Source organism: Girardinichthys multiradiatus, chromosome 17 (genome assembly GCF_021462225.1).
Source record: "Girardinichthys multiradiatus isolate DD_20200921_A chromosome 17, DD_fGirMul_XY1, whole genome shotgun sequence".
NCBI classification, from domain to species: domain Eukaryota; kingdom Metazoa; phylum Chordata; class Actinopteri; order Cyprinodontiformes; family Goodeidae; genus Girardinichthys; species Girardinichthys multiradiatus.
Window position 1 is genome coordinate 3509947 of NC_061809.1, and position 26359 is coordinate 3536305.

Genomic DNA, 26359 nt, shown 5'->3' on the forward strand with positions numbered 1-26359 from the left:
CACAGTAATATGTTAAGCATACTTGGATAAGTAAGTATGTATAAGTTGTATTTCAAAGCTGTATACAATCAGGTTTTTATTGTCATGCAGGCTGGGTTTTTTTTTTCTCCCGTTCCGTTGGTGTATTTGCATGGACCTGATGTTGGAAGCTCTCCTCCCTGAGGAGATGGTGCACCACCCTAGACTCTAGGATTCATCTGCCAGAAAATCATTCTTCACTTCACTGAAGATCCACAGGGTGGTAGGAGCCCCTATACCACATAATGCTGACTGTAGAAAAGATTAAGGGTGTGCCCAATCATTTTTAAAATTTTTGTTATTTCTTCATTTTTGCAAGATGAAGCAAACTTGACAGGAATGTTTTATTTTTTTTTATTTTCCCTTTTGACTTTTGACTTGAGGATTTGAACCACTCTCACTATATTCGTGTGGAAGTTCGTAGACATTGAACACGGATTATTTGTTTTCTGTTGCTTTGTAAATAGTTTTGCCTGCTATATGTCACAGTGTTATTGTTTTTGATAATATAGTGCTCTCCTCAACTTGTATATCTCCTGCTGTTTATTATTAATACTCCCTCATGAATCTAGAACTGGTCCACCTAGTGAAGTATGGTTACAAATACTTTTGGACTTAACTGTAGGTAGGTGATACATGTCAGAGTAACATCCACATGGATGACAGGGCCACAGGTTTTCCAGCAGTGTATTGTCACACTGCCTCCCCCTCTCTTCTTCCCAAAATACATCCTGGTGCCATGTGCTCCCCAGGTAAGGTCACAAAATCACCCAGTCGTCCACTTGATGTGAAGGAAAGCATGCTTCATCCAAGCAGGCTACCTTTACATAGGGCAGTCTGATACACAACATTCTGTGATGCATTCTTTATCCTGCTTCTTTTATATCAAAACCTCCAAACCCGTTCAGTAGCCGGTACTGTAGCTAAAATTCAGCAATCAGAGCTACAGTACCACATGGACCAGCCTATTATCAATGCACATGAGGACGCTGTCCCTGGTTCACCACTGATCCTTCCTTAGATAACCTTTGACGGATAATGACCACTGCAAACCAGCAACACCCCACAGGAGCTGCAGTTTTGCAGATGCTCTGACCCAGTCGTCTAGCCATTATAATTTGGTCAAAGTTGCTCAACTCCTTTCTATTGTTCAAAATGTTTTCTTGCTTCCTAAAGTTTTTACCCACTATGAAATGCACTGATGAAAAGTTATTCAGTGTTACTCATTTTGTCTGACATAAGTGCTGGCAATAGTCTCTCTAGTATCTCAAGTATTTATCTGTGAGGAACCACATTTAAGCCGGGGTATAAATGTGCAGAGATATTAAGGTTAAGCAGTAGTTATTTTCCTGTGTTAAGCTGCTTCCTTTAACATCCTGATGAAATATATTGTGAGAAAGAATGACTCTGAGCCAATTTATTGATGGTTTGGGTGAAACATTCCGAGCTTTCTTCTAATGCATGCAATATGTGTGTAAAAAGAAGAGCAGATGCACTCTACAATCTTCTGTGTAGCTGGAGCATGGCATGACCCTGTCACAGCTGATTTGTGATCTCAGGCTGGTGCACATTTGTACCACTTTAAGCCCAAGAAAGGTAAAGAAATGTGAGGAATTACCAAAAGCAATGCAGTGTTTGGCACAGAGCAATGCTGGAATTTCTCTTTGTGTCATTTGAATTCAGGCTAGTTTAAAGTATGAGAAATACAAATGTTGCCAATGTTTAACTTAGAGACAGAAACAAAAGAAAAATCAATAACCACATGGGAGAGTTTTTAACATTTTTGCAGTTCAAAGTAAAAGTAGATGAAGCCACTCAGAGACCACAGGAAAGTTCTTACATTTATTTGTTAAAATGCAGATTTGTTTCCGGCTTGGTCATTTTGTCTGAGGGAAGGAGAAGAGGAGATGTTAACGAGACCATTGGATTAATGAAGGTTATGCTTAACAAGAAGAAAGGAACTGGCTTAAGGATTTGAGGGGAATCACAGAGAAGGAGATCTTGTAGGTTCGGAGGTGAGTGCTGTTTATCCAGAGCAGAATGCTGTTGTGCCAGAGTTTATTGGCAGGTGGTAAGTTGGAGAGTTGGTGGGCAGAGGATTTTCCCAGGTGGGAGGAGCTGTGGGGGACGACCTAAGTGCAGACCTACCACACGAACACCGGTGAACATCAAGGAAACTGACACTGAGACAGTACCAGTTCCGAGTACCTGGGTACCTGGAACAATAAATTGGACTGGACTCACAACACTGATGCTTTTTACAGGAAGGGTCAGAGCAGACACTACCTGCTAAGGAGACGGAGATCTCTTGGAGTGCAGGAGGTGCTCCCAATAACCTTTTCTGACTCTGTGGTGGCATCAGCCATCTTCTAAGGTGTAGTATGCTGGAGGGAGCAGCAGCTTCTCTACAGCTGAGAGAAAGTGGTTGGAATGAGCTCATAAGGAAGGCCAGCTCTGTCCTAGAATGCCCCCTTAACCCAGTGCAGGTGGTGGGAGACAGAAGGACTCTATCAAAACTAACATCATTGCTGGACAATGTCTCCCATCCCATTGTGATGCATCCTAGGTGCACAAAGGAGCGTTATCACAGATCCTTCCTCCCAGCAGCTTTTAGACTTTATCACCATTAATACTCTCAATAGATTCAACAGGTGTTTGTATGCCTGCTGTTATTTGCAGTGTTTTCATTTTTTTATAGTGTGTTGTTTCCTCATGCACAATTACATATGTTAATTTTCACATCACCCTACACCATGCACATTTCGTTAATCTAAGAATGTCATTTTTAATAATTACATTTATTTTTATGTTGTATTTTTTTTTATTTTACTGTAAAGTCTACTCTTACATTTTGATCTTAATATTTTCTGAGCAGTCATACTGCTGCTTGTTGTGGTATGGTTGTCGTTAGCAGCTCAAAAAGTCTGAATTTGTTGTCAGAGCAACTGAATAGATAACCTTTTTCTTCCAGCACAAGTTGAAGGCATGCTACTGTCCAGGCATGACATTGTGGTGGCGTGGAGCAAATGAAGAGAGACAAGGAGACATGTGCCATGGAGGCTGTTAGGTATTATTTAGTCAACTCAGAGGTAAGGAACGACACAGAGTCAGTTATACTTGCGGCAAGGGTAGCTGTGCAATACAAACTACGAAGTATTAGCACTCCTCCCTCTTTATTTATACATGCTTGGTCACACACAGTTCAAACATCATTCAGGGTGGGTGTGTGTGGGGTCAGAAAGGTTAGGGTTCATTTGTCTTGATTATAAACAAACAGAGGAAGTGGGAAGTGGGGACCTGGTGAATAGCCCCCAGATGCTGCTAATAAAATAATAAAAGAATAAAAGCATAACTCATTCTTGTGACCATCTCCCTTCCTGTAACATGTAAGGAGGGAAAAGTACTTAGAGCAGACATGAGTGATAAACAATATAAAAGATATAAAAACCCTAACAGAGGCGTTGACCAATGTGTGGTGGTGAAGGCCACCTGCAAGAGAGCAATGGCTCTTTTCATTGTGATCTGCAATGTCATGCATCAAGATTTGGAAACATTAGCCCACTTCTTACCACAAGAGGTCTATAATAATACGGAACCAGAAATCCTCACACTGGCATAGGTTACACATGCAGATATATTTAGAAATCTTATTCTCATGGCAGCAAATTTATTATCTTTCCGATCTGACTGAACAGATGTAACATGGTTTAATGTTTGTTTTGCTCTTTGATTTGATATTGATCATTTAAAGCCATCAGTGAAACAGTAGCCCCTAAAAAATTTTTTTCATAGCTAAACTTTTCATTTACTGTTATCATGGTTATTGTCAGCTAAACTGAAAAGGAAAATATGCTAACGCTCTTACAGATCACTTGCGAGTGAGTCACTGTCGTGAAACCATTAATAAACTTATTACACCGTGAACGTTCCGTCACTTCAGCTGACATTTCAAGGTTCTACAGCAAGGTTCAACTTATGATTGTGGCTGTTTGAACTGTACCCTCACCCTGCCCCATGGCCACAATTTGACCTCATTTGATTTTTGTTAAGCACTGTGAAGTTAACACATAGCACTGAACCACTTTAATTGACATGTTTGGCATCTCTAGCGGCATTTATACCATGAACACACTGTACAACTCCACCCTGGCATTCCCAGCACTAGCACATAATACAAGCATACTAGGCCTCTGGTATATTGAAAGTGTGCCAGAACTGCGGTGAAGACGGTCTAATTAATATCTGTCAGATACAGAATGCAGTTCAAAACACCAGCCTTACCTTTAGAACTCTATGTACTGTTCTTTGCACATTAATGAGCTGCAATTATCCTGGTTTGACTGACAGTACATACACACATAGAGAAAAATATTTAAACCCGATAGGTCAGAATTACAATTTATAAACTACTGTACTACAAGTTTTTTGTTGCCAAAATCATTGCATTTTTTTCTCATTAAACCAGACTAAATCTTTTCTGTTTCAGGTTCAGGCTGTTTGCTACATGCTACAGTAATGAGTTTTTCAGAGAATGCTTTATTACGTTCTTCAAAATTAAAGTTTGACATACTCTAAGTTTAGTATAACTGGAGAAAGCCTAAATGAGGATGTCGTGGCTTTCTAAGTTTCGGATCATTCCCAGACACATGCTGCTTTTTTGTGTGACATCATGAAATCAAATCAAAAGAAGTCAGCAAAGATATCAGAAGAGATCAGTGGAGACCCACAGGTTTGGTCTCCTCTTCAGAATCAGCTTTATTACCAAGTTCGTACATACAAACAAGGAATTTGACTCCGGTACAATTTGCTCTCTGGGTTTTTAAATTTATTTTAAACATATTTATGCATATATCTTTATGTCCTTAAATATTCATATATACAAAGGTGCATTTGCAACTTCAGTATGCAGTTGTTTGGTACTCTATTAAATGTTCATCAGAGAAACAGCCTGGGGGAAGAAACTGTCTCTGTGGCGGCTGGTTTTAGTAAACAGTGCTCTGTAGCGGCACCTGAAGGTAAAACTCTAAACAGTTTATGTGCAGGGTGTGTGGGGTCTGCAGAGATTTTAGCAGCTCTTTTCCTGACCCTAGACCTGTATAAGTCCTGGATGGAGGGAAGGTCAGCCCTGATTATTCTCTCTGCATTCCTGATTATTCATTGCAGTCTGGACTTGTCCTGTTTTGTGGATGAGCCAAACCAGACTGAGATGGATGAAGACAGGACAGACTGAATTATGGCAGTGTAGAAGATGACCAGCAGCTCCTGTGGAAGGTTGTACTTCTTGAGTTGCCTCAGGAAGTACAGTCTCTGCTGGGCCTTCTTCTGAACATTATCTATGTGAGGACCAACTCAGGTTTCAAGAAATGGTGGTTCCTAGGAACCGGAAGTGGTCCACGGCCGATACAGTGTTGTTGAGGATGGTGAGGGGGTGTATGGGGGTGTTGTTCTCCTAAAGTCCACCACCATTTCCACAGTCTTGAGTGGGTTGAGTTCAAGGTAGTTCTGATAACACCAGTGTACCAGCCGATCCACCTGCTGTCTGTATGCAGACTCATCACCGTCCTGGATCAGTCCAATGACAGTGGTGTCATCTGCAAACTTCAGGAGTTTCACGGACGAGTCCGATGAGGTGCAGTCATTTGTGTACAAGGAGAAGAGGAGTGGGGATAGAACACACCCCTGGGGGGCACCAGTACTTATTGATCTGGTTCGGGAGAAGATGCTCCCCAGTCTCACCTGCTGCTGTCGGTCCGTCAGGAAGCTGTTGATCCACTGACAAGTGGAGGCTGGGACATTGAGCTGGGTGAGCTTCTGGTGGAGGATGTCTGGTATGATGGTGTTGAAGGCTGAGCTGAAGTCTACAAACAGGATCCTGGCATACGTCCCTGGGTGGTCGAGGTGTTGCAGGATGAAGTGTAGACCTAAGTTAACAGCATCATCTGCTGACCTGTTTGCTCGGTAGGCAAACTGCAGCGGGTCCAGCAGGGGGCCTGTGATGTCTTTCAGGTGCTTCAACACCAGCCGCTCAAAGGGGGTCAGGGTTTAGGCAGAGAGAAGTGGTTTAGAATGAAATGATCTAAACATTTTTCATTTTATGAAGTTTAGTTTTGTGAACCCAGGTATCTAGGTGCTAGCAGGCAATCTGCAGCACACGTGTGTTTGATTCTGGTGCTAAGCTATAAGCTTCTTTTGTTAGCTTTAACTGCTAACAGCTAAGAATACATGCTTGCTACAAAAGAATATTTACCCAGAAAGGTTGTTAGTTTTCAATCCAGTAAATAATATTTCCCTAAACATTATTTTGCTACACTTGATAACTAAGTAACACACGTAAGCCCATTTCTCCAGAAAGATTTGGCTCTTTTCCAAAATATTTCCTTAAATATTTTACTATTTCCTTAATATTTCTTTAAATATTATTTTAATAAATAAAGGCAGCTAATGAGACACTGCTGAGAATCAGTCATCCAAAAGGTTGGTTTTATTCAGCAGATCATTCTTTAAAACATTATTTTATTAAAATAATATTTGATCTGATCTTGCATTGTGAATGGTTGTCTAAAGGTATGCAGATTATTGCCTAAATTGGTTCCAAGACTAACTTAACTTCATTTCCAGATTCTTCAAGGTAATCCTTGGTTCTCAAACATAAATATAACATGGTAATGTTGCATCACTCTTTTGGTCATGGTTTTCAACCATCTCTCATCAACTTGTTTATATTGTGCATAGCCCATTAGTCTTCGTTATTCTTTAATTCAGCTTGGTAGTTTGTTTGTTGATTGAAATATGTTTGACTTTCAGTTGACTTATTTTTGTTAATAAATTCTTGTATTTTAAGAAATTATGTGAATTCATTCCATGTGTGTGTTCAGTTTATGCTGTTCAATAATGTCAGAGCTCGGTTCACCCTTTTCGATTTTGTCCTAATACCATCGCCTTACTGGGCTGGTATTCACAGGACAACCCTTAACAGACCGAAATATTATTTGATAAAATATAAAAGTATTAATTTTAAATATTAAATCATATATTCAGACTCATAGTCACAACATATTTATGGCGTTCCCTGCGGGTGGACATTATCATGAACAGCTTGCACTGTACATAAATGGGAATGAATAAACCACAACTGCACATTATTGATGCACCGAGTGATGAGCTTAAAATCAGCTGTCACTGGTCACAATAGGACTCAAAACATCAGACTTCTAACATCAGATGTCATTGATTATATTTAAGAGAACATTATAACTCTCACTATAACTGCCTTTTCAAGTGAGGATTTTCTTGTTTGTGCTTCAGTTCTATTTTGATTGTCCTCTGCTTGAACATGTGGACATGTATGTTCATCTTCTTTTGGTGACTCTTGGTCAATCTGAATATAATTAAGAAATGACCGTTCCTCTTGAGAAGTCTTTTTTTTATATAATCCTGATGGTATGACTTTAGTTTGTAGTTTTATTTCTTTTTATTGTTCTTTCTTTATTCATTATTAGCTGAGACTGACTTCCATATATTGCACAAAACCTTGAAAATGACTTGGACTTGCTCCTGCAGGCAACAGACATTTAGCTTGAAGCTTGCTGCAAGGCGAGGACAAATCTTGTACTCTGGTGCCACTGTATGGATACAGAGGAAGTGCCGCCATATGAGAAGAATCAGCCACGTTTAGCTCTGCCAACAATGGCGTGTCAGTCGGCACAGGGCGTTAAGTTTTCATTGTAACTGCACCGGTTTTACACAGGAAATACCGTTTACCGTTTACCATTTGCACCTTGTAAACCTAGTGCAGAAAGTCCGTGTCTTTAGGGCCGTGTTTCTCTTCCGCTAGCATGCTCAACCTGCCCCACAAGGGCCTTTCCGCTCTTACTCACTCAGGTCACATGACAACCAAGATAACCACAACAGCAATAAACAATGTATTTTTCATCTTAATTTTATGCTTTTTAAGCATTTTACTATATATTTTAACCACTTTTGCTAGTTATGAATGAAATAAATGTTAGAACAAAATTGATTAACTGTTTTTTGCAACAGTTACAGGTTCCTTGGTTCCAATGTGCCCATTGGCTTTTATGTGTTCTGCATCACCACAGTGCAGAGAATGACCTGTGAACTAAAGTGTGTTGTAATGTATGTTTTATAGGGTGTATTCACACTTGCCACTTTTGGTCCGCTTTAAACAGACCAGAGTTTGTTTCCCCCCTTGGTCTGGACCTTTTGTGCAGGTGTGAAAACACTCAAGCGAGCCCTGGTCCAGACCAAACAACCGGACCGAGACCCACTTTTTGAGGTGGTCTCGGTCCGTTTCCAAACAGACTCTGGTGCGGTTCGCTTATGGTCTGAATATAAACCAGCCCTGATCCGAACCAACTGCAGAAAACGTATGTCTCTTTGGACTTAACAAGCCACCGTAGCCGATAGCAAAGGTGTAAGTTATACTCAAATCATACTTGGCCAGCTGATTGTTGCAACACTGGGGATGTGGGACCGGGCACGCAGAGTACACCGTCTTCTTTGGCGTTCAGCACGCATTCTCCAACGCTGTTCCCAACTTATCAATAGAACGTCGCAAAGTCTGTGTTGAATGAGCTGCTCTTCACCCTCACAATAACATTGCAGCTGTAATAACGGCACAAATATGCAGAACAGAGGTGCTGCACGCAGCACGTCTACAGATGTTTTCCTAAATTTCCGGGTCTGTGCTCTGTCCCGCCACCGTCATTTCTGTCCAATGGGAGCAATGATCGTCACCCACATGGCTTTGTTTACAAGTAATAGTTCACTTGCAAAAAGTACAATGTGAAAGCAAACCGCACCAAACAAAAAAAATAAAGTTCGCTTTCGGTCTGGTCCAAACAAGCGGACCAAAGGACTTTCCTAATGTGAATACACCCATAATTTACTAGTTAACATTTATGAACAATGGTGCTGTGAAAAGGTTTTCTTTCACACATTCTCCTTTGTATTGTACAGAAGCTGTTCTGTGGGCTTTGTAGACATCCTGCTAGTTCTGAAAGTTCCACAGAATTAGTAAATAGGCGTGTAAACCCTGCCTGAGTCCAGACCGGGCACCAAAGGGTGCCCATTCAGGTATCTGGCCCCGCCCAAGACAGGTTACAACCCTGTGTAAATGAAGTTGCAAATGTGCAATGTATTACCCAAGACAACCAGCAGAGGGTTCTGTAGGCAATTAAATGGGACTTTGGTAAAGAAAACACTTTGACACGTTAATATGCCAAAAAGGGCTGCATCCTTCGAAGGCTGCATTGTAGGCCGGTTCCTTTATAGCAAGGCAATGAAGGCTGTCCAAATTCGAAGGCTCCTCCAAATGGGGCCGACAAATGCCTCCTTTTTTCCCCAGATTTGAAGGATGGATCCGCTGTATCCGTCGTTGCCCACCCTATAACATGATTCATCGCGGGTCGTAGTGGTACCGCGGTTGTACTTCAAATGGATGTAGTAATGGCAGAGAAGAGAGAAAAGCTGTGAATAAAGGATGATATTACGTTTTTAGTGAAACAAAATTAACTTTTACAATGTTTTTAGGCGATAATGTAGCTGTGTAAAACTGAAATATCTGTTCGGTTTACCAAGATTTCGCTTAATTGCAAAAGTGATGGACGTGTTCGGAGATGTCCGCCCCCATTGTACTAACAGTCAGCTCGCCTCGCCAGCTGTCAGCTGACCGAGCGGTCGAGGTTCGCTGTCCTTGGGAAGGACGCTTGTCTCCCGGTCCATCGTTTTCATACTCCCGCTGGGTTTCACCAATGAGTGGAAGTTAAACACAGATATAATTCAGTCAGCATATATCTGATGTTAATGTTTGGTTTATTTGTTATTATGCTCCACAAAAATATGATTTAAACTTGGTTCAAAAAGTTATGTTAGTGTTTAAGTTGGTAAAAGTTTTACTAATAAAGTATGTGGTATTTGTCATCCATATACTTTATTTAGTAATATTTTTTATATCTATGAACATAAAAGTTATTTTAAACATTTACTGATTATTGAGCGAGAATAGAATTAAGATAATAAAACAAGAACATTTTAAAGAAAACAAGTGAATATCCCATCAGGAGGAGACGGCAGGGTTGACCTTCGGGCTCCATTTTTTCAGCTTCACAGCTCAGTGCGTCATGCTGTCACGGTTGCTAGGCGGTAGAAGTTACTCTGAGGTAAGGGCGGGAACAGCTGTCGAAAGCTGGACCATCCAAATTCACAGCCGATCACTTACGGCCTTCGCGGTTTTTGCAGCCACGTAGACCAGTCTGGTGCAGCCCCTGAGTTTGGATACAGCGCTCAGACACTCCACCAATGGATGGTCTTTACGGTTTGTGCAGAAAAAAAAAAAAAGAGTGGAAATGTTTCAAATGTTCTGTTTTTGTTAAAAAAAAAAAAAAAAAACATTTCCAAGTCTCTTCAGGATAGGTTCATGTACGGTTGCCATCAGGTTCCTGGAGTTATTGTGTTTTAAACACAATGATTATAATGCAGTGCTGATTAATTTGTAAGATTTCTGCAACGCATGAGCTAAAGTTACTTAGCATAATTACTCAGCATTTTCTAGTGTTTAAGTCAGTATTCTTTATTTTGTATTAATAGACAACATGGTTATTTAATTTGAAAGGCTACATAAATGTTTATTTACGTATTTATATTAAATAAAAATACAGTTTACTGAACCCCCCTAAAATTAGCCACAGCCCCCCCAGGTAAATTCTTCTGGAGCCAGGTCTGCCTGAGTCTACAGCTGAATGTCTAACACGATTCAATCGAAAATAAAATAGATGACCTTGAATTTAGATTTTATATTGCCTGCCTTGCTGAAATCCAGTGAAATTTCTCTCTGACAGTTTTTCGTTTTAATTCTGAGACATTTCTCAAGGCTCGGCACAACATTCCCTCTAAAAACTCTCAACTCATTTATGCCCCTTTTCCACTGGCTCAATTTGGCCCTACTCGACTCCACTCGGCTCGCTATACGAGCGTTTCCATTACAGTTTTTTCCGTACCAGTACCTACTTTTTTGGTCCCCGCTCCTGAGCAGGTACGACAAGGGCTGAGTAGGGACTACATGTGACGTGAACAGACTGCTGTTCACTGATTGGCCGTGGGAGGAGGAGAAATGAGAAGGTTTTCGTTGAGACGGTGCAGGGAAAAGTTAATAAAACTCAAGAGCAACTACAATAATATTAAGGACCACAGATCATAAACCATGCCTGAAGGCTGACAGAACAGAAAAAGGACAAATCACCTTTCTGAATTACATGCAGGCAGAGCGCTGTATTTAATAAAACCAGCTGATCACTCATAAAATCAGCTGTTCAGAAGGACAAAAATGTCTCCCAAAACACACAAAACAAAACCATCATGAAACATGTTTGGTTCGTTCATTTATTGACGATGCTTTTGCGAACCAGCGTCTGCAGGAGGAGGGAGCAGGCAGAGAGCAGCTGCCCGTGATCAGACTGCCTGCCTCGGACCAAACAGGAGGACGAGCCCGCAGAATCTGATATCCAACCTAAAACTTTGAAGATCAAAAGTACACGGTTTTGCGCTTTTGAAGTCCTTGTCCTCGTTATTGCCCTGGCTGAGACAAAAACTTTTTCTTAAAATTCTATTCTCTTTATTTTGTTTTAATTACCTCTGTTGTTTGAAAAAAACAAGAAAGAGAGTGGCGGGGCAAAAAAGAAAAAGGGAGAGAAGGATAAGAGAATAGAGAAAAAAAGGGATGAAGAGAATACAAAATAAAATCCAAGAAGAGTGCTTCTACACCTGCTTCTTCGATACAAATGAATGTGAGATGTATTTAGTGGCAACTCCAGCTCATAGAACATACGTGCATCTGTTAACACCTGAATCCAAATACCTGTGGGTGTGTGTGAGCAGGCTTTTATATATAAGGTTTCTCCATAAAAATATGCAAAAGCAAGTGTGAGGAGCCACAAACCTGCCCTGTATGACCTGAGACAGACACGGAAGAGATCTGAGCCACCCAGATCACGGGAACCCAGGGAGGACCACCCCAGGACTACCGCACCAGACCCGACCCCCTGCTCCAACCACGGCCACCAACGACCCCTGTCCCCATCCAGAGAGGGGGCCACGAACAAAAGAGGGGTCCAAATGAGCCCGCCAACCAGAGCTGTCCAAGGACAAAACAGTCTCAACCCACAAATGAATTCCGATCTCAACCTCATGAGCCTCCCTCCCCCCATGAATCCCAACATGAGGTGAAAGAAGGACATACTCATTTGCAAAGTCAATATAAACCAACTACATCAGTATACATATGTAGATAATATTGCAACTCTCCAAACTAGCGGCCTTAGAATAGAGCCAAAGGATCACCCTATGTGATATCTGCTCAGATTTCTCTGTCAGAGGACACAGTCCAAGCCTGATAAGTAAAATTTAAACCAATTCACTAAAGTAACCAGACACTTCAAAACTCCTTTTAGAGATGGACTTGAATTTTGAAACCAAACCATTCAACTTTCTTATCTGACATCAGTAAATCAGCAATAAACTGAGCTGTTTCAGATGTTCCTTTTTTGGAAAATTATTTATACCAAGAGATAATAGAAGAGGGATCTTCAGAGGCAAGCACCATAATATGCTGTTTTTACCTACTTTCAGTTATTTTTAATCATTTTTAAACCACATTGAATTAACATTGAACTATTTAACTATTTCACCACACTATAACACATTAATAGGCTGTATATATTTAGTCTTAATGCACCTCTGGAAACCAGTCTTCATCTGCAGCTCATTTCAAGAGGATTTATGCAGCTGTTGTGTATAATGGGGGATCATGGGACTGGACCATCACACCATCCAGCTCTGTTAATCTCTCACTCTCAAACAGGAACCTCCTACTTCCCACAGTAGATGCTTAGAACCTCAATCTCACAAACTTCCCTCTATATGCCCAGTTGCCCCAACATTCTCTTTATGCCCAAATAGCTAACATCTAATTCTCAGGAGGTAAATGAACAATGAGAGGAAGGCTGCATGGTCAGGTCAATTATCAACAAACTGGGAATAATTGCAGAAGCTTGTTATTTTTGGGCCCTTGGGCTGGAACACAAACTGGCCTGGAAAACACAGCCTTTGCAAGTTCTCCAAAAGCAAATGTGTTCTCTACAATTTCTGTATTTCTTGCACCCCCTAGTGGGAGCAGTGTGCAACTGAGCTAACAAGAACATTTGTAACTTTTTAGATTTTGGTAAATTCTCCCAAAACCTGTTGTTTCAGTTGAGTACAGAAGTTGGCTGTACACGGAGTGTTTTTCCCAAGTATAATAAAGGAACGGTGAGTGGAAGGCAAACTGGTATTAAAGGAATAGAAAGAAAAGGCCGTGCAAAGGTTTGTGAGAGTTTTACAAGGTGTGGACTGCAGCTGGAGTCTGACGTTGATGAGCTTCTACACACGGCCAAATCCAAGACATGGCCAACTGCCACGTTCCTAAAGATAAGCTCTTACCTGCAGTGCTGCAAGATTCAACGTCCTCTTTTCAGATTAAAGTAAAGTTTTCAAATCAGTGCTCTTGAGCCTTGAGGGAAAATGGACAGACACAGAACAAGTAGTTTGAGCTCCAGTGTGTGGTTTACCCAGTCCATGATGATTTCAGCAGTAATATCTGCAAAACTGAAATTTGTGTTTTCATTATCTGTAAGCCACATTCATCGGATTTAATTAAAATGAACACTTGAAATATATTATTTTGCGTGAAATAAAGCTATATAATGAGTTTAACTAATTGGAATTGAATTACTAAAATAAATAAACTTTTCAATTATTTCCTAATTTCCCCTTTTAATCAAAGGGGGCTGAATGCAAATGCAGGAGCATAATTTTTAGATTTTGTATTTGTCATTTTTCTTTAACAACATATGATTTTCTTTCCACTTTATAATCATGTGCTACTATGTATTGGTCTGTTATAAACAATTGTTGGAAAGGTTTAGTCTTGCAAGGCACTGTGCTCAAGACACATTTGAGGGGTTTAATCGTTTTTCATAGTGTTGTGAGAAAAGTCAACGTGTTCCAGACTTGGCACTCAACCGTCTTTTTGATGGATTAGAATTTAAATAAAAAACAAATCACTTTCTTGTTCATTTAAAAGGTCAAGTGAACCAGGGACATTTGTCATTTTAGAAGTAGGACATTCTTTCCTACCTTCCCTTCCGTTTGTTTCCATTCCCGACAGTAGCCTGGAGTTTTTAAACAAGCATGTTTTCCACAGGTTATTTTCAGATCTGTGGGGTCAGAAATTTTATTCATCCTTAAAGGGCCACAGATCTCCATTTACAGCCTGATGTTTATTGACTTCAGGCTGTAAATGTAGGTCTCCATTCCCAAGAATGACTAATAGCTAATGCATCCTAAAATGGCAAAAGGTAAACTTCCATAAATTAAAACTTGGATGAAACAAACTCGCCTGACTTATTGGTGATGTGCAGCAGACATATTCAGGCCAGATCTGTGCAGCCCAGGCACGTTTAGGCCCTCAGCCACATGAGAGGGGTGAACCTAGGGCTTTGGACAGCAATCAGAAACTAAGAATGATGGGCTTTGAAAAGCTTGGTGCAGCTTTGTCATCCAAAATGCTAAAACACAGGTGCAGCTCTTAATAAGGCTTCAAACAGGCCAACAGGCTGTTCAGTGTAATCATGCCAGCTGTTGGCTGAAGCGTACACTTCAAACATGAAAGAACTCCGATGGGCAAAATAAATAGACTGTACGTGGAAACTGGCAAACTTATATGAAAAGAAAAAAAAAAAAGATTAGGAAAAAAGATATCCTACATTTTAGTTTCTTAGGCAAAAACTCCTAAAGGTCACCGGTGCTGCCAGGAACCACATCACTTCGGTTCCTCCTTTTCATTGACAGATGGGACATGCAAGTTCATTTAGAGCACCACGAAACCTGTGCAGGTGTTCTGAGTAGGGGAAGACACCATGAGTTCCCAATATTAAACTTTTATACTATTATATAATCTTCAAATTCTCTAAGACTACATTTTTGGTTTTCATAATCTGTTCGCCAGAATCATCAAAATGAAAAGAAATTAAGGATTGACACATTCCACCCTGTGTGTAATGTTTCTATATCTATATAGTGCTTTGATTACCCAATGAAGGACATGATATTAACAAGCCCATCTCCATAAATTGGAAGATCATCCAAGGGTTTATTTATTTCCTGTAACTCAATCCAAAATATGAAACTAGTATTACATTAAATATCAATATCCAAACATGGGCAGTTTAATCTTACTGATATTTTGATATATCCAAGACTGATAGCCTAAGATTTCCTTCCAGGGAAGAAAGAGTTTGTTCACCATAAATGCTGCCACCATCAATATGTGGCATGCTTTATCCTTTACAAGCATGCCACCACAACACTCAAGATACATCATTTATTACATTTTTATAAATATAATAAATATATGGACAAAGTGATTCATTTATAATACAAGTAGTAGATTTAACCTAACAAAATGTTCCTATTCAATGCTCAGTTTCCCAGAAATTTTAAAATGCAAAAAAGAATCTGGGTACAGTTCCAAGAACCTACCTTCTTTTCGAGGACTTTTTCCTGCCTCGTGCTGAGCTGACCTAAGTATGTACTTGTCTCTTTCAAACATTTTAATAATTCGAGTCCTTAAACCCATACATTCCCTTTTTGTGGTACTTGGTAACGGCTTATAGTAATGACTAAGACAGCTCTCGAATGACAAACAGTAAACATGACTTAAGACATATTGTTAAATGTGTATTTAACTTAATTTGGGCATTTTGCTAAATGAGCTGAACTGAAGCAGAAACAGTTGTAAAGTACAGAAATATTAAAAGAGCAAGATGAAATCTTGAAAAAGTAGGTTAGAAACACACAAGTAGCTCAACTACAACTAAAGCAGAAATGCTTGTTAAAGAGTACAAAGTAGCAGAAACTAAATGAGACATAAAAAGTGTAAAGAAATACATTGAAGAAATAAAGTACACACATATTGCATAACAGAGGCTTAACCAAAGCTGACACTTTTTAAATCCGATCTGTTTAAATGAGTTTTAGAGCTGAAGAACCATCAGACCAGTGGCGGATGCTGGTCTTTCAAGGAGGGGACGCTCAATTTCAAGATCGCTGATTCGCTCATTTTGCTGTCAATCAAAAAGGAATTCAGCCTCAGACAGATCATCCAATCATCATGCAGAAGCTGAGCGTCCGGGCCAGCCGAGGCCAGCCCACTGCCCCATAGACCCCCAGAGACGCTGAGCGTCCGATGGGTGGGACAAAGCCCAGCATTTTTACTTCACTATTGAACTCAGTGTTTAAAGCGCTGTGAAGCTGCAGGAATGAGTGAGAGGAAAGCTGCGCTGTTACCAGTGATAAGAAGCTAATTCTGAACAAAAGTTGAGCGCGTTCTAGCGCATATTTAGTCAATGACATGAACACACAACAGTATATATTTGATCACTTATTTTTAGACATTTTAGGTCTTAGAGCAATTGCCACTGCATCAGACAGACAATAGTAGAAAAACTGAAAGCCTTGAAGGTAAAATCTATTGTCACAGAAGTAATTAGTAGTGCATGAGAAAGTTAAAGAAGTAAGTTTGATGAGAAAAGTGGAAAACCAACAAGTAATGTAGTGTTAAAACTTTAACATGCTAACACTACAATGTTAGCTAACATTAACTACCTTTATCTTCTAGACTAACAGCAGCTTGTAGGCCATCGTTAGCTAAAATGTGCTAACATGATTAGCTAACATGATTATACTAGCATTATTCTTCAGACCATTCACACAAAAGTAAAGTGCAGTACTGGATGGAAGGAGTCGATTCGATACTTGGCACTATGTTAGTGTATGTTTGCAGCATTGGTGCTTTCTAGACAATAGTTTGAACTGAAACTGGAGGCCATTCTTTGAGCAGGTTTGACAGTCACTGATAGCAGAGGTAGCTGATGATTAGCTTTGGGATGTCGAGTTGAGCTATGACATTCAGAGCCGTGGTTCCCAACTTCCTCCTCACTGCCAACCTGCTGAGTTGCTGCAGAGTCATTGGAGTGGCTATGGGCAGAGGACAGGAGGACAGATTTAGGCCCATACGTTTTAAATAGTTAAAGCACCTACACAGATAAGAGCTGCCCTAAATGGTTTCCACTTGTTAATCATCTTGGTTACTGGGGATGATGGACTTACAATTGGAAATGACCCCATAACCATCCCCAGCTTGATGGGCAACAACAAATATATTACATTTTCTTTTCTACAAGGACATTCTTGAGGTTTTTCCCTCTTGGCATTGGATTGACTAAGGGTGCAATAGGATCTGTTTAATTAGCACGACCTAGCTATTGGTGACTCATTTAATTCCTATGGAATCAGCGTGTTTACACACTCATTCTGTATTTTGGCTTAGCTTTTGTTTAAAAAGAGTTCAAATATTGCAACACGTTATGGCTGTATTTAACTTTTCAAACATCAAATAAAAGAAAATAATTTCAATCATGTTCCAATATGTAAACCTTAGAATTAAAGAAGGTATATACTCTTAAAAACTGAGCTATAAAAATATTAAACCTTAATACATTTTAGATTAATAAAGACACTTTTCTACATAAAGCTGTGAAAGTAAGTGGCAAAAATCAGCATCTTAATGATTTGCTTTCTGTTAGTGCCTAAGCCCAGTCTAAACCAGAGGCTTCTAAGCTGTGTATAAATGTGCCCTCACAGACTTCTCGGCAGTGGATGGCCGATCTTAGTCTGCCATCTTCTGCTGATTTCCTGCCACTGCACCATTTCCAGAGGCTGCTTGTTTTTCACACAACCCTCAATCATTTTGTGAAACTTACTCTCATAAAACTGCAGGCAGGCTTTAGAAGGAGAACCAGGTGTGGTGTAGTCCACTGGTTTCCTGTTGTGCTGATCTCTGGCGTAGATGTTGGCCCCAAACTCCACCAGTATCTCAATCATCTCAACTCTCGTGTGTTTAGCTGCGTGGTGAAGGGGGGTTTCATGTAACCTAGCAGCATTGACTTTTGCACCTACAAACAAAGGACATTCAAAGTAATTTTCTTTTTCTAGTCTACTTATTTAAACCCTTCTCCTATTTTTAAACATTTGAAAATATCCAAAGATGTCATTTTATGCTTTTCCCATCCCAAGTAAAAAAAGAAATCTGCTTTGCTGTGACACCCACCAGCATTAAGCAGAACTTTAACACAGTTTGTGTGCGCGTTAACACAAGCCACGTGCAGCGGAGTCCCGTAGTAAAGGTCATATGCCTCGAGGCAAGCACCCATGGCAATCAGCAGCTTCACACAGTCTGAGCTACCTGTGACAAAAATTTAAATCCCAAGTTAAAACATCCTTCATGTGGTTTGATAAAAAAAAAAAAAATCTATATCACATATGAAAAGATTTAAAATGAAGCTTTTGCCTCCCATGCAGGCTTCGTGAAGTGGGGAGGCAGTGCGAGAGGTGAGGGCTGGATTGGCCATGGCACCATGCTCTAGAAGCAGCTTCACACACTCCAAACTTCCAGCTGAACAGGCATCGCATAGCGGGGTGCTTCCATCCACATTTCTAGCATCCACCTAAAATGAAAAATGGGATACAGAATTTTATCATCTACAAAAAATCTTTCAGATATTTCCAGTTCAATCTTATCCTGGAAGCATTATTTTCATTATTGAATGGGTGTGGTTGCCTCACATTTGGTGAGTTGAATTTATTGTTTCCAAGTAGATTGTTTAAAAATATCTATAAAGTATTAAACCATTAACATTCTATCCTATTTCAACCTCAAATTCGGTGTACTTCAATAGATTTGTTTGTGAAAGATCAACCCAAAGTAGAATATAATTGCAAAGTGGTTGTTAAAATTTGGGCCGCTTTTCACAACATTTGGAGTGTTTTTTAAAAAAGATTCATGAGAAAATTCTACCAAAATAGTCGTCATTGTGTTGCAGAAAAGTGAAAAACCCACACATCTCAAAATGTTGTCTTTTTACTCAGATCAACAGCTCATTGATTGCTAACTTGCTATCATCAGTCATTGATGGTCATTGGTTAATCAACTGTCACTGCGAAATTACTATATTGGTCAATTGTAAACGCCCAAAATGCCGTTAAGGGTTCATGTAATATACACTGAGGAACAGCCTTTACTTTGTCAAGCTTTGACTTGATGTGGAGAGACAGCTTCATGATGAAGGGGGAAATACAAAAGATATCCAGAAAACTAAAACCAGACCAGAACCACATCCCAATTGGATCTGGTGCTGTTTGGACGAAGGTGCCAAAACCAAAAAAGGGCATCCGTTGCCAAACTGGTAACAAATGAATTAAAAATTAAAATGTATTATACAATTACAATTTTTTAAAAAGGGATATATTTATGCTTTTATAGACTCGCTTTTCTTAGCATTATGCTGCAAAATTTGTAAATTAAATCAATGAATGTTCTGCTATGCAAAGGAATCAGAAGAGACTCACTGAATCAACTGAGAAAACTGTCTACATTATTTGACTTTTTTCTGACAGAGCTGAAACATTATACTAATAATATACTATTACCATTATCAATATAACTCACCACACTTTCATGTAGCTCAACTTAAGACCTGCCTTTCATTTCAAATCCCAAACCTACTTTAGGCTGTAAATGTTAACATAGGGTCTTTTATTATGCTAATAAAATCAGACAGCTAAGTAACATTTTCCTATTTATTCATCATTTTTTTGCTTGCTGCTCTATATCATAGAGCGATATACTCAGCTTTCAACATATTATTAGCCATAATGTTAAACACCTAGCAAAATGATTTCTCAACTAGTAGAAAGGCTTGTTGAAAAGAGCTCCTTGAGTTAAAGTGACTTTTACCTACACAGAACAGAGCTTAGGCCAGCATGCTGTAACTATAAAACACTGTATGTTTGTTTCTATTATCAACACTTTATTGTGAGAGTTACTAGACATTCAGAAAAATGGTTGTGGTCATGACTTGTCTTTTCTTCTTCAGGCTTTAACATCAAAATAGTTGAGTGAAATTAGTGAAATGGTCTAATTTGTCTGACTGGTTGTAAATCTCCCTCCATTTCTCTTCATTAAACCTGATAAACATCAGTCAACCTAGACAAGGCTTTGAAATCATAGATTTTATGAGTACAAAATGTGCAAGCAATGCGTCATGCAGCCATGCATGGATGCTGATTGGAAGAAAACGCAAGGGTAGGTGTCTCGCAGAAATGCCCCCCTCTCCGACCTTTTTTTTTAAAGAAACGTCAGGCCAGAAGACACCCTATAATGTCAAGCATTGTGGTTAATTTTCTACCAAACATCTTCTGGGGCTAAATGTAGGAGGCAGAGGAAGGAGCAAGGCCTTGTGTGATTCAGAACTTCACTGAAAAGTGGAGGGTAGGCTACTTCTAGGCTGAGTGTTAACTGGAGGACAAGGGTGGAGGCGATGAGGGAGCTCTATGCTGACAGCAGACAATTTACAAATGACTAAAAAACTTTTGCCTCATTGCAGATTTGATTTGAGGGGGCATTGCCCCCACGTATAACCGACCTCGGTCACCACCCTGTTTCACAGTTGAAGTGCTGTGTTCAGGGCGACGTGTAATGTTAGGTGTCTACCACAGAAAGCGTTTTCAATGAAGGCCAAAAAGTTCATTTTGGTCTCATCTGACAAGGGATTTGGATTTGATTTGCTTGTGACAAACTGTAAACAACACTACTTATGGCTGTTTTTATAAACAATGGCTCTTTTCTACCCATTCTTCTACAAAGGTTACATTTGAAGAGCCCACCCATTATATACTTTCTCAAGGTACTTTACTTAAGGATACGTTTTTGTTATACACTAAGTGTTAAAATGGTTGTGGATAGACTGAAGAAACATTTCAGAGTGTGACCCCCTCCCCAGGCTCACCTGGGCTCCAGCGTCCAGCAGCAGCTGCACACACTGGGCCTGCCCACGTAGGCAGGCCTCGTGCAACGGTGTGATGGAGTCCACAGCCACCACATTGACCGAAGCTCCGCTTTGTATGAGGCTCTGCAGATGAGAGGCGTGGCCGAGGGACGCTGCCTTGTGCACCTCTGTTCTCTCAGCCCAGCAGCCTGACGACACAGAATGAACTCATGAGTGACTTTCTTATGATGCATTTTAACATTACAGGCAAAAAGGATCACTACCTACTCGAATACAGACGAGGGGGTAGTCCCCCCTATTCATTATTTCTCCCAGGTTCTTTGATACACCACTACTACTAGCACTGAAACAGACCACAGCATGACACTGCCACCACCATGCTTGAGAGTTGATATGGTGCTTTTAGGTTTAAAAGCCATACCTCGACTACTTTTCTACAGAAAACATTAGGCTTTTATGTAGATGGCGGCAATTTTCAGTTGACTAGAAGATCTTGACGTTGCAGCAGGGGCTTCTTTCTTGGTTGACACCCTCTCAGTCTATGTCGATGTTAAACTCCCTTCACTTTGGATAATTTCTTGTTCATGACTGGCTTGAATCCCGGTGGCGCCTGAGTTGTTGCTATGTACCAAAACCAATGTTCTTGCATCTCAGGTTGACAGATTTGGTCTTCCTCCCGACCTTGGTAAAGTGGTGACTCATCTACATACTTACATACTGTTGTTTGAACCGGTGATCCTGTTTGTTTGGGAATGTCTCCTAACGCCTTTCCTAACTTGTAAAAATCTTCGGTCCTTTATGTTAGATATTGGCTGAGTTACTTGGATTTTCCCATTGTTTTAAGTATTTGTCCATTGAGCAAATCCAAAACAAATCCATTTTATTCCAGTACCAGGTAAGGTACGGTAAGTTTATTTATATAGCGCTTTCAGCAACGAGACACTCAAAGCGCTGTACATACAATCACAAAGCAAATAAACACAGATACTGACACAGAAAAACAAATCAAATGATAAAATCAAACAACAGAGGTAATTTAAAAAAGTTAAATAAAATAAAATAAAGAGAATAGAATGATAGACAAGAAAATGAAAGGGAAATTGGACTGAAAACACAACTAATCATGCCTGGATGGCCCAGTCAAAGGCCACTCTAAACAAATACGTTTGTAATCTTGATTTAAAGCAACTTAGGGTTTTGGCGCTTTTCCAGTTTTCTGGGAGTTTATTCCAGATTAGTGGAGCATAAGAACTAAAAGCTGCTTCTCCATGTTTGGTTCTGGTTCTGGTTCTGCAGAGTAGATTTGAGCCAGAAGACCTGAGAGGTCTGGGTGGTTGATACACTGACAACAAGTCTGTAATGTATTTTGGTGCTAAGCCATTCAGTGATTTATAGACTAACAGAAGTATTTTAAACTCTATTCTCTGAGCTACAGGAAGCCAGTGTAGGGACTTTAGAACCGGGCCGATGTGGTCCACTTTATTAGTTCTGGTGAGGACGCTGGCAGCAGCGTTCTGGATCAACTGCAGCTGTCTGATCCACTTTTTAGGCAGACCTGTGAAGACACCGTTGCAGTAATCAATTCTACTAAAGATGAACGCATGAATTAGTTTTTCAAGGTCCTGCTGAGACATTAGTCCTTTAATCCTGGAGATGTTCTTTAGGTGATAGAAGGCCGACCTTGTTACTGTCTTTATGTTCCTCTGAAGGTTCAGGTCTGAGTCCATCACTACACCCAGGTTTCCAGCCTGACTGGTGGTTTCCAGCTGTATTAACAGATCTAGCTGTATTATTATGATTGAGGTACACTCAATCATAATCACTACACAGAATTGAATATGGTTTTTCCTTGACAAGTAAAAAGACAACAAAGAACCCTCAGCACCACTTTATATAATCATTTGGATGAATGTATGTGTTTGAGCCTGAAGCTACAATCCAGAACCAAAGTGAATAAATGATTATTTTGAGTGATTTTCAGGGGGGCCGGGGTCCCATCTAAATTCTTCCGTTGTTTGAACCCCTCCAAAAAAAATCTTTCACCATTAGAAAAACACTAAAAGTCAACATGTTTAATAAATGTACATTATATAATGTTTATTTTAATGAAAGAACCAAAAATGTTTATTTATTTTTTTTTATATGTTCTTGGTCTGTCAATTTGGTCATTTCACATTTCAAAAGTAAGAAATTGAAGCTCTGCCTCTAACTGCCATAAAGGACTGAAAAAATCCCTTAAATCTTTCTTATTGAAATTCTTTTGGTGATATTGCATAAAAACATTCAGATGAACTAATAGTACATCTTTGCTTTATCATTTAATAAAATCGCTTGTTTCTGTTTAGTGAAATTAGGAGCTGCATTTGGAGGAGTTAAAGAGCCACATGTGACTCTGGAGCCCCTGCAGAACCAGGGGCGGAAAGTAGCAGCCGCCACTGGCCAAATGTAGACACATTTATGAAGTAGATTTGAACAACTCACAAGCCACAGGGCTATGTCAAGATTTTATTGTCCAATAACAACTACAAATAAGTTAGATAGCTTAACTAGACAATGACCACCTAAAACAAAATGACATTTTTAAAATGCCTTTTGAAAACTGCATTGCTGAGAATTCCGAGTATTGAATCCATCGTGCTAAAGTAATTATTCTACCAAAATATAATCTTTAAAAATGTGGTAAAATGCTTGTTTTTGTCCACAGAATCTTTTTTTTTTTTGACACATAGTAGTTATTTGAATACCCAGCCTACATCCTTCCTGGCAACGCTGCTTGCCGACTATTGGATGTTAAAACAGCCCAACACGGCTCAGTCATAACGAGTTTTTAAAGTTGCCCAAAACAGTTTGCCTTATGTTGACATATAATACTACATGAGTATTACGTTTTATATGATTGACAATGTAATCATAGGCTAACGTTAGCAGTTTAGTGATATTGTTCTGCTCTGCGACCATTGTTCAAGTTATTTTATTCTTGGAGCTAAAACTACCATGGCATGTAAAATACTTAATACACGCTAGTGTTAGACGTAGTATAGTTAGAGATGCAGTTTTACGCGTCAACGGTGCTCTTTTAAAAGCGCCGAATTACGTTTTAATGGCAGCACTTCCTTTCCTGTGAGCAGCAGCAGGACTAACTCTCCTACTTCAGGTACATATGTCGAAGGTACAAGTACACAAAATAGGCCAAGTGTTTCATGCCCTGCCTCTGACAACAGATAAAGTCCAGTTACCGCAGAATAAGGTGACCAGATATCAAAAAACCGAATGTGGGACAACAAGGATGCTTATGAGGGACATTATGGGACACATTGCCAACACTATGATGACGTCAAAGATCTCGCACCACCTTCATCAAACTCTTCCTTGCCCGTTAGTGCAAAACATTGAATTAGCACAAGTTTAAAAAATACTTTACAAGCTTTTAAAGTGTAACCCTGGTAATCTCGGCTGCTGTGACCTTGTCTGTCTGGCAGTCAACTCTGCGTTTGAGATAAAATGATTCCATGGATCAGCAGCCGGCTTTTTCAGCTGTGAATTTCTTGTGCGACTCACTTTTACAGTGTTGCTTCACATCATACTCCACTCTGTGTGAAATTATAAAATAACTTTGGCACACTTCATAAAATTCCCTCAGAGATCACCTTTCACTGACCTCACCCAGTTATAAACCATTTCAGCCTTTTGTTTTAGCTGCATTTTCTTTTGCGTGACATACTTTCCATTATATTCCGTATAGCCTTGTGAGGTAAGCTAAAACCCTTTCTTGTTTTATTTTCCCAGCATCGTAGCACGCAGGCTGGTCATGACGTGGGATGCTGATGTGTCCAGAGCCTGGAGGCTCTACCAGGAGACAGGCCAGTACACCAGGAGACGTGGAGGAGGCCGTAGGAGGACAACAACCCAGCAGCAGGACCGCTACCTCAACCTTTGTGCAAGGAGGAACAGGAGGAGCACTGCCAGAGCCCTGCAAAATGACCTCCAGCAGGCCACAAATGTGCATGTGTCTGCACAAACGGTTAGAAACTGACTCCATGAGGATGGTATGAGGGCCCGACGTCCACAAATGGGGGTTGTGCTGCCTGCAACATCCTTCAGCATAACCGGTTTGGCAGTGGGTCAGTAATGGTGTGGGGTGGCATTTCTTTGAAGGGCTGCAAGGCCCTAGATGTGCTCACCAGAGGTAGCCTGACTGCCATTAGGTACCGAGATGAGATCCTCAGACCCCTTGTGAGACCATATGCTGGTGCGGTTGGCCCTGGGTTCCTCCTAATGCAGGACAATGCTAGACCTCATGTGGCTGGAGTGTGTCAGCAGTTCCTGCAAGATGAAGACATTGAAGCTATAGACTGGCCCGCCCGTTCCCCAGACCTGAATCCGGTTGAGCACATCTGAGACATCATGTCTCGCTCCATCCACCAACGTCACGTTGCACCACAGACTGTCCAGGAGTTGGATGCTTTAGTCCAGGTCTGGGAGGAGATCCCTCAGGAGACCATCCACCGTCTCATCAGGAGCATGTCCAGGCGTTGTAGGGAGGTCATACAGGCACGTGGAGGTCACACACAATACTGAGCCTCATTTTGACTTGTTTTAAGGACATTACATCAAAGTTGGATCAGCCTCTAGTGTGTTTTTCCACTTTCATTTTGTGTGTGACTCCAAATCCAGGCCTCCATTGGTTAATAAATTTGATTTCCATTGATGATTTTTGTGTGATTTTGTTGTCAGCACATTCAACTTTGTACAGAACAAAGTATTTAATGAGAATATTTCATTCATTCAGATCTAGGATGTGTTATTTGAGTGTTCCTTTTATTTTTTTGAGCAGTGTATATTCCACCGACACCCCGCCCCTGGCGACTGCCTCCTGTCAAAGAAAAACCCTTCAGCAATTACCAACAGCTTTGCAATTAAGAAATGCGTTTACTATTGAGCATTTCTCATGTCAAACGTAATGAAAAATAGTGTCTGGTTAAAAGTTGTTCTTATTTCCACCCCTGTGCAGAACGCTGGTCCAAGGCAACAAGGAAGCCTGAGATTTACTCTTTAACTGTTCCCAGATTTTTGTCTGTTTTCCCGTCAGAGACCTGCTAGCAGTGCACGATTCGACCCAGTATATCTGAGCTAGCTAGTTGGCAGCAGTGCCAAACACGCCGACGTCAAACCGGGTCAAGACTCAAAGCAAGCGACCCACTCACCGATGTCCCCAACGTAATATGGCTGAGAAACCTCTATTTCCATCCTGGTTCTTTTCTTCCTTTAACCGGCGAAGCGGCGTTAATGGACACTCGGTTATGCTTGTTTGTAAACAGCCGCGTCTACACTGCTTGCGTGCTGCAATAACCACGTGACCTGCCTTACGAACAGCCGAGCAG

At 40.4% G+C, this 26359-nt stretch overlaps 1 protein-coding gene and 1 long non-coding RNA gene across 3 annotated transcripts; one reads left to right on the forward strand and one right to left on the reverse strand.

Moving 5' to 3' along the window:
- Window positions 1–1838: 1838 nt before the first annotated feature.
- Window positions 1839–24888, forward strand: LOC124882725. Of its 2 annotated transcripts, none has more exons than XR_007041976.1 (3): window positions 1839–2033; window positions 2990–3107; window positions 24765–24888. It is a non-coding gene; the product is annotated as an uncharacterized LOC124882725 (long non-coding RNA). The 2 variants fall into 2 exon arrangements; XR_007041977.1 differs by lacking the exon at window positions 24765–24888 and adding an exon at window positions 4505–4628.
- LOC124882724 (ankyrin repeat and SOCS box protein 13-like) lies at window positions 15441–26359 on the reverse strand. Its single transcript, XM_047389236.1, has 6 exons — window positions 26183–26359; window positions 20979–21166; window positions 18482–18638; window positions 18242–18376; window positions 17895–18086; window positions 15441–17109 (listed from the first exon to the last, which is right to left on the reverse strand). The coding sequence occupies exons 1-6, from the start codon at window positions 26223–26225 to the stop codon at window positions 16982–16984; spliced, it is 843 nt and encodes a 280-aa protein (XP_047245192.1). The 5' UTR covers window positions 26226–26359; the 3' UTR covers window positions 15441–16981.

What these genes read in the sequence shown, in the direction of transcription:
- LOC124882724 (XM_047389236.1), bottom strand. Translation starts at nt 26,225, where the DNA reads ATGGAAATAGAGGTTTCTCAGCCATATTACGTTGGGGACATCG. An exon ending in ATATTACGTTGGGGACATCG is followed by an intron (nt 21,167 to 26,182) that starts GTGAGTGGGTCG and finishes CTGTGTCGTCAG; the next exon opens with GCTGCTGGGCTGAGAGAACA. An exon ending in TCACGAAGCCTGCATGGGAG is followed by an intron (nt 18,377 to 18,481) that starts GCAAAAGCTTCA and finishes TTTTTGTCACAG; the next exon opens with GTAGCTCAGACTGTGTGAAG.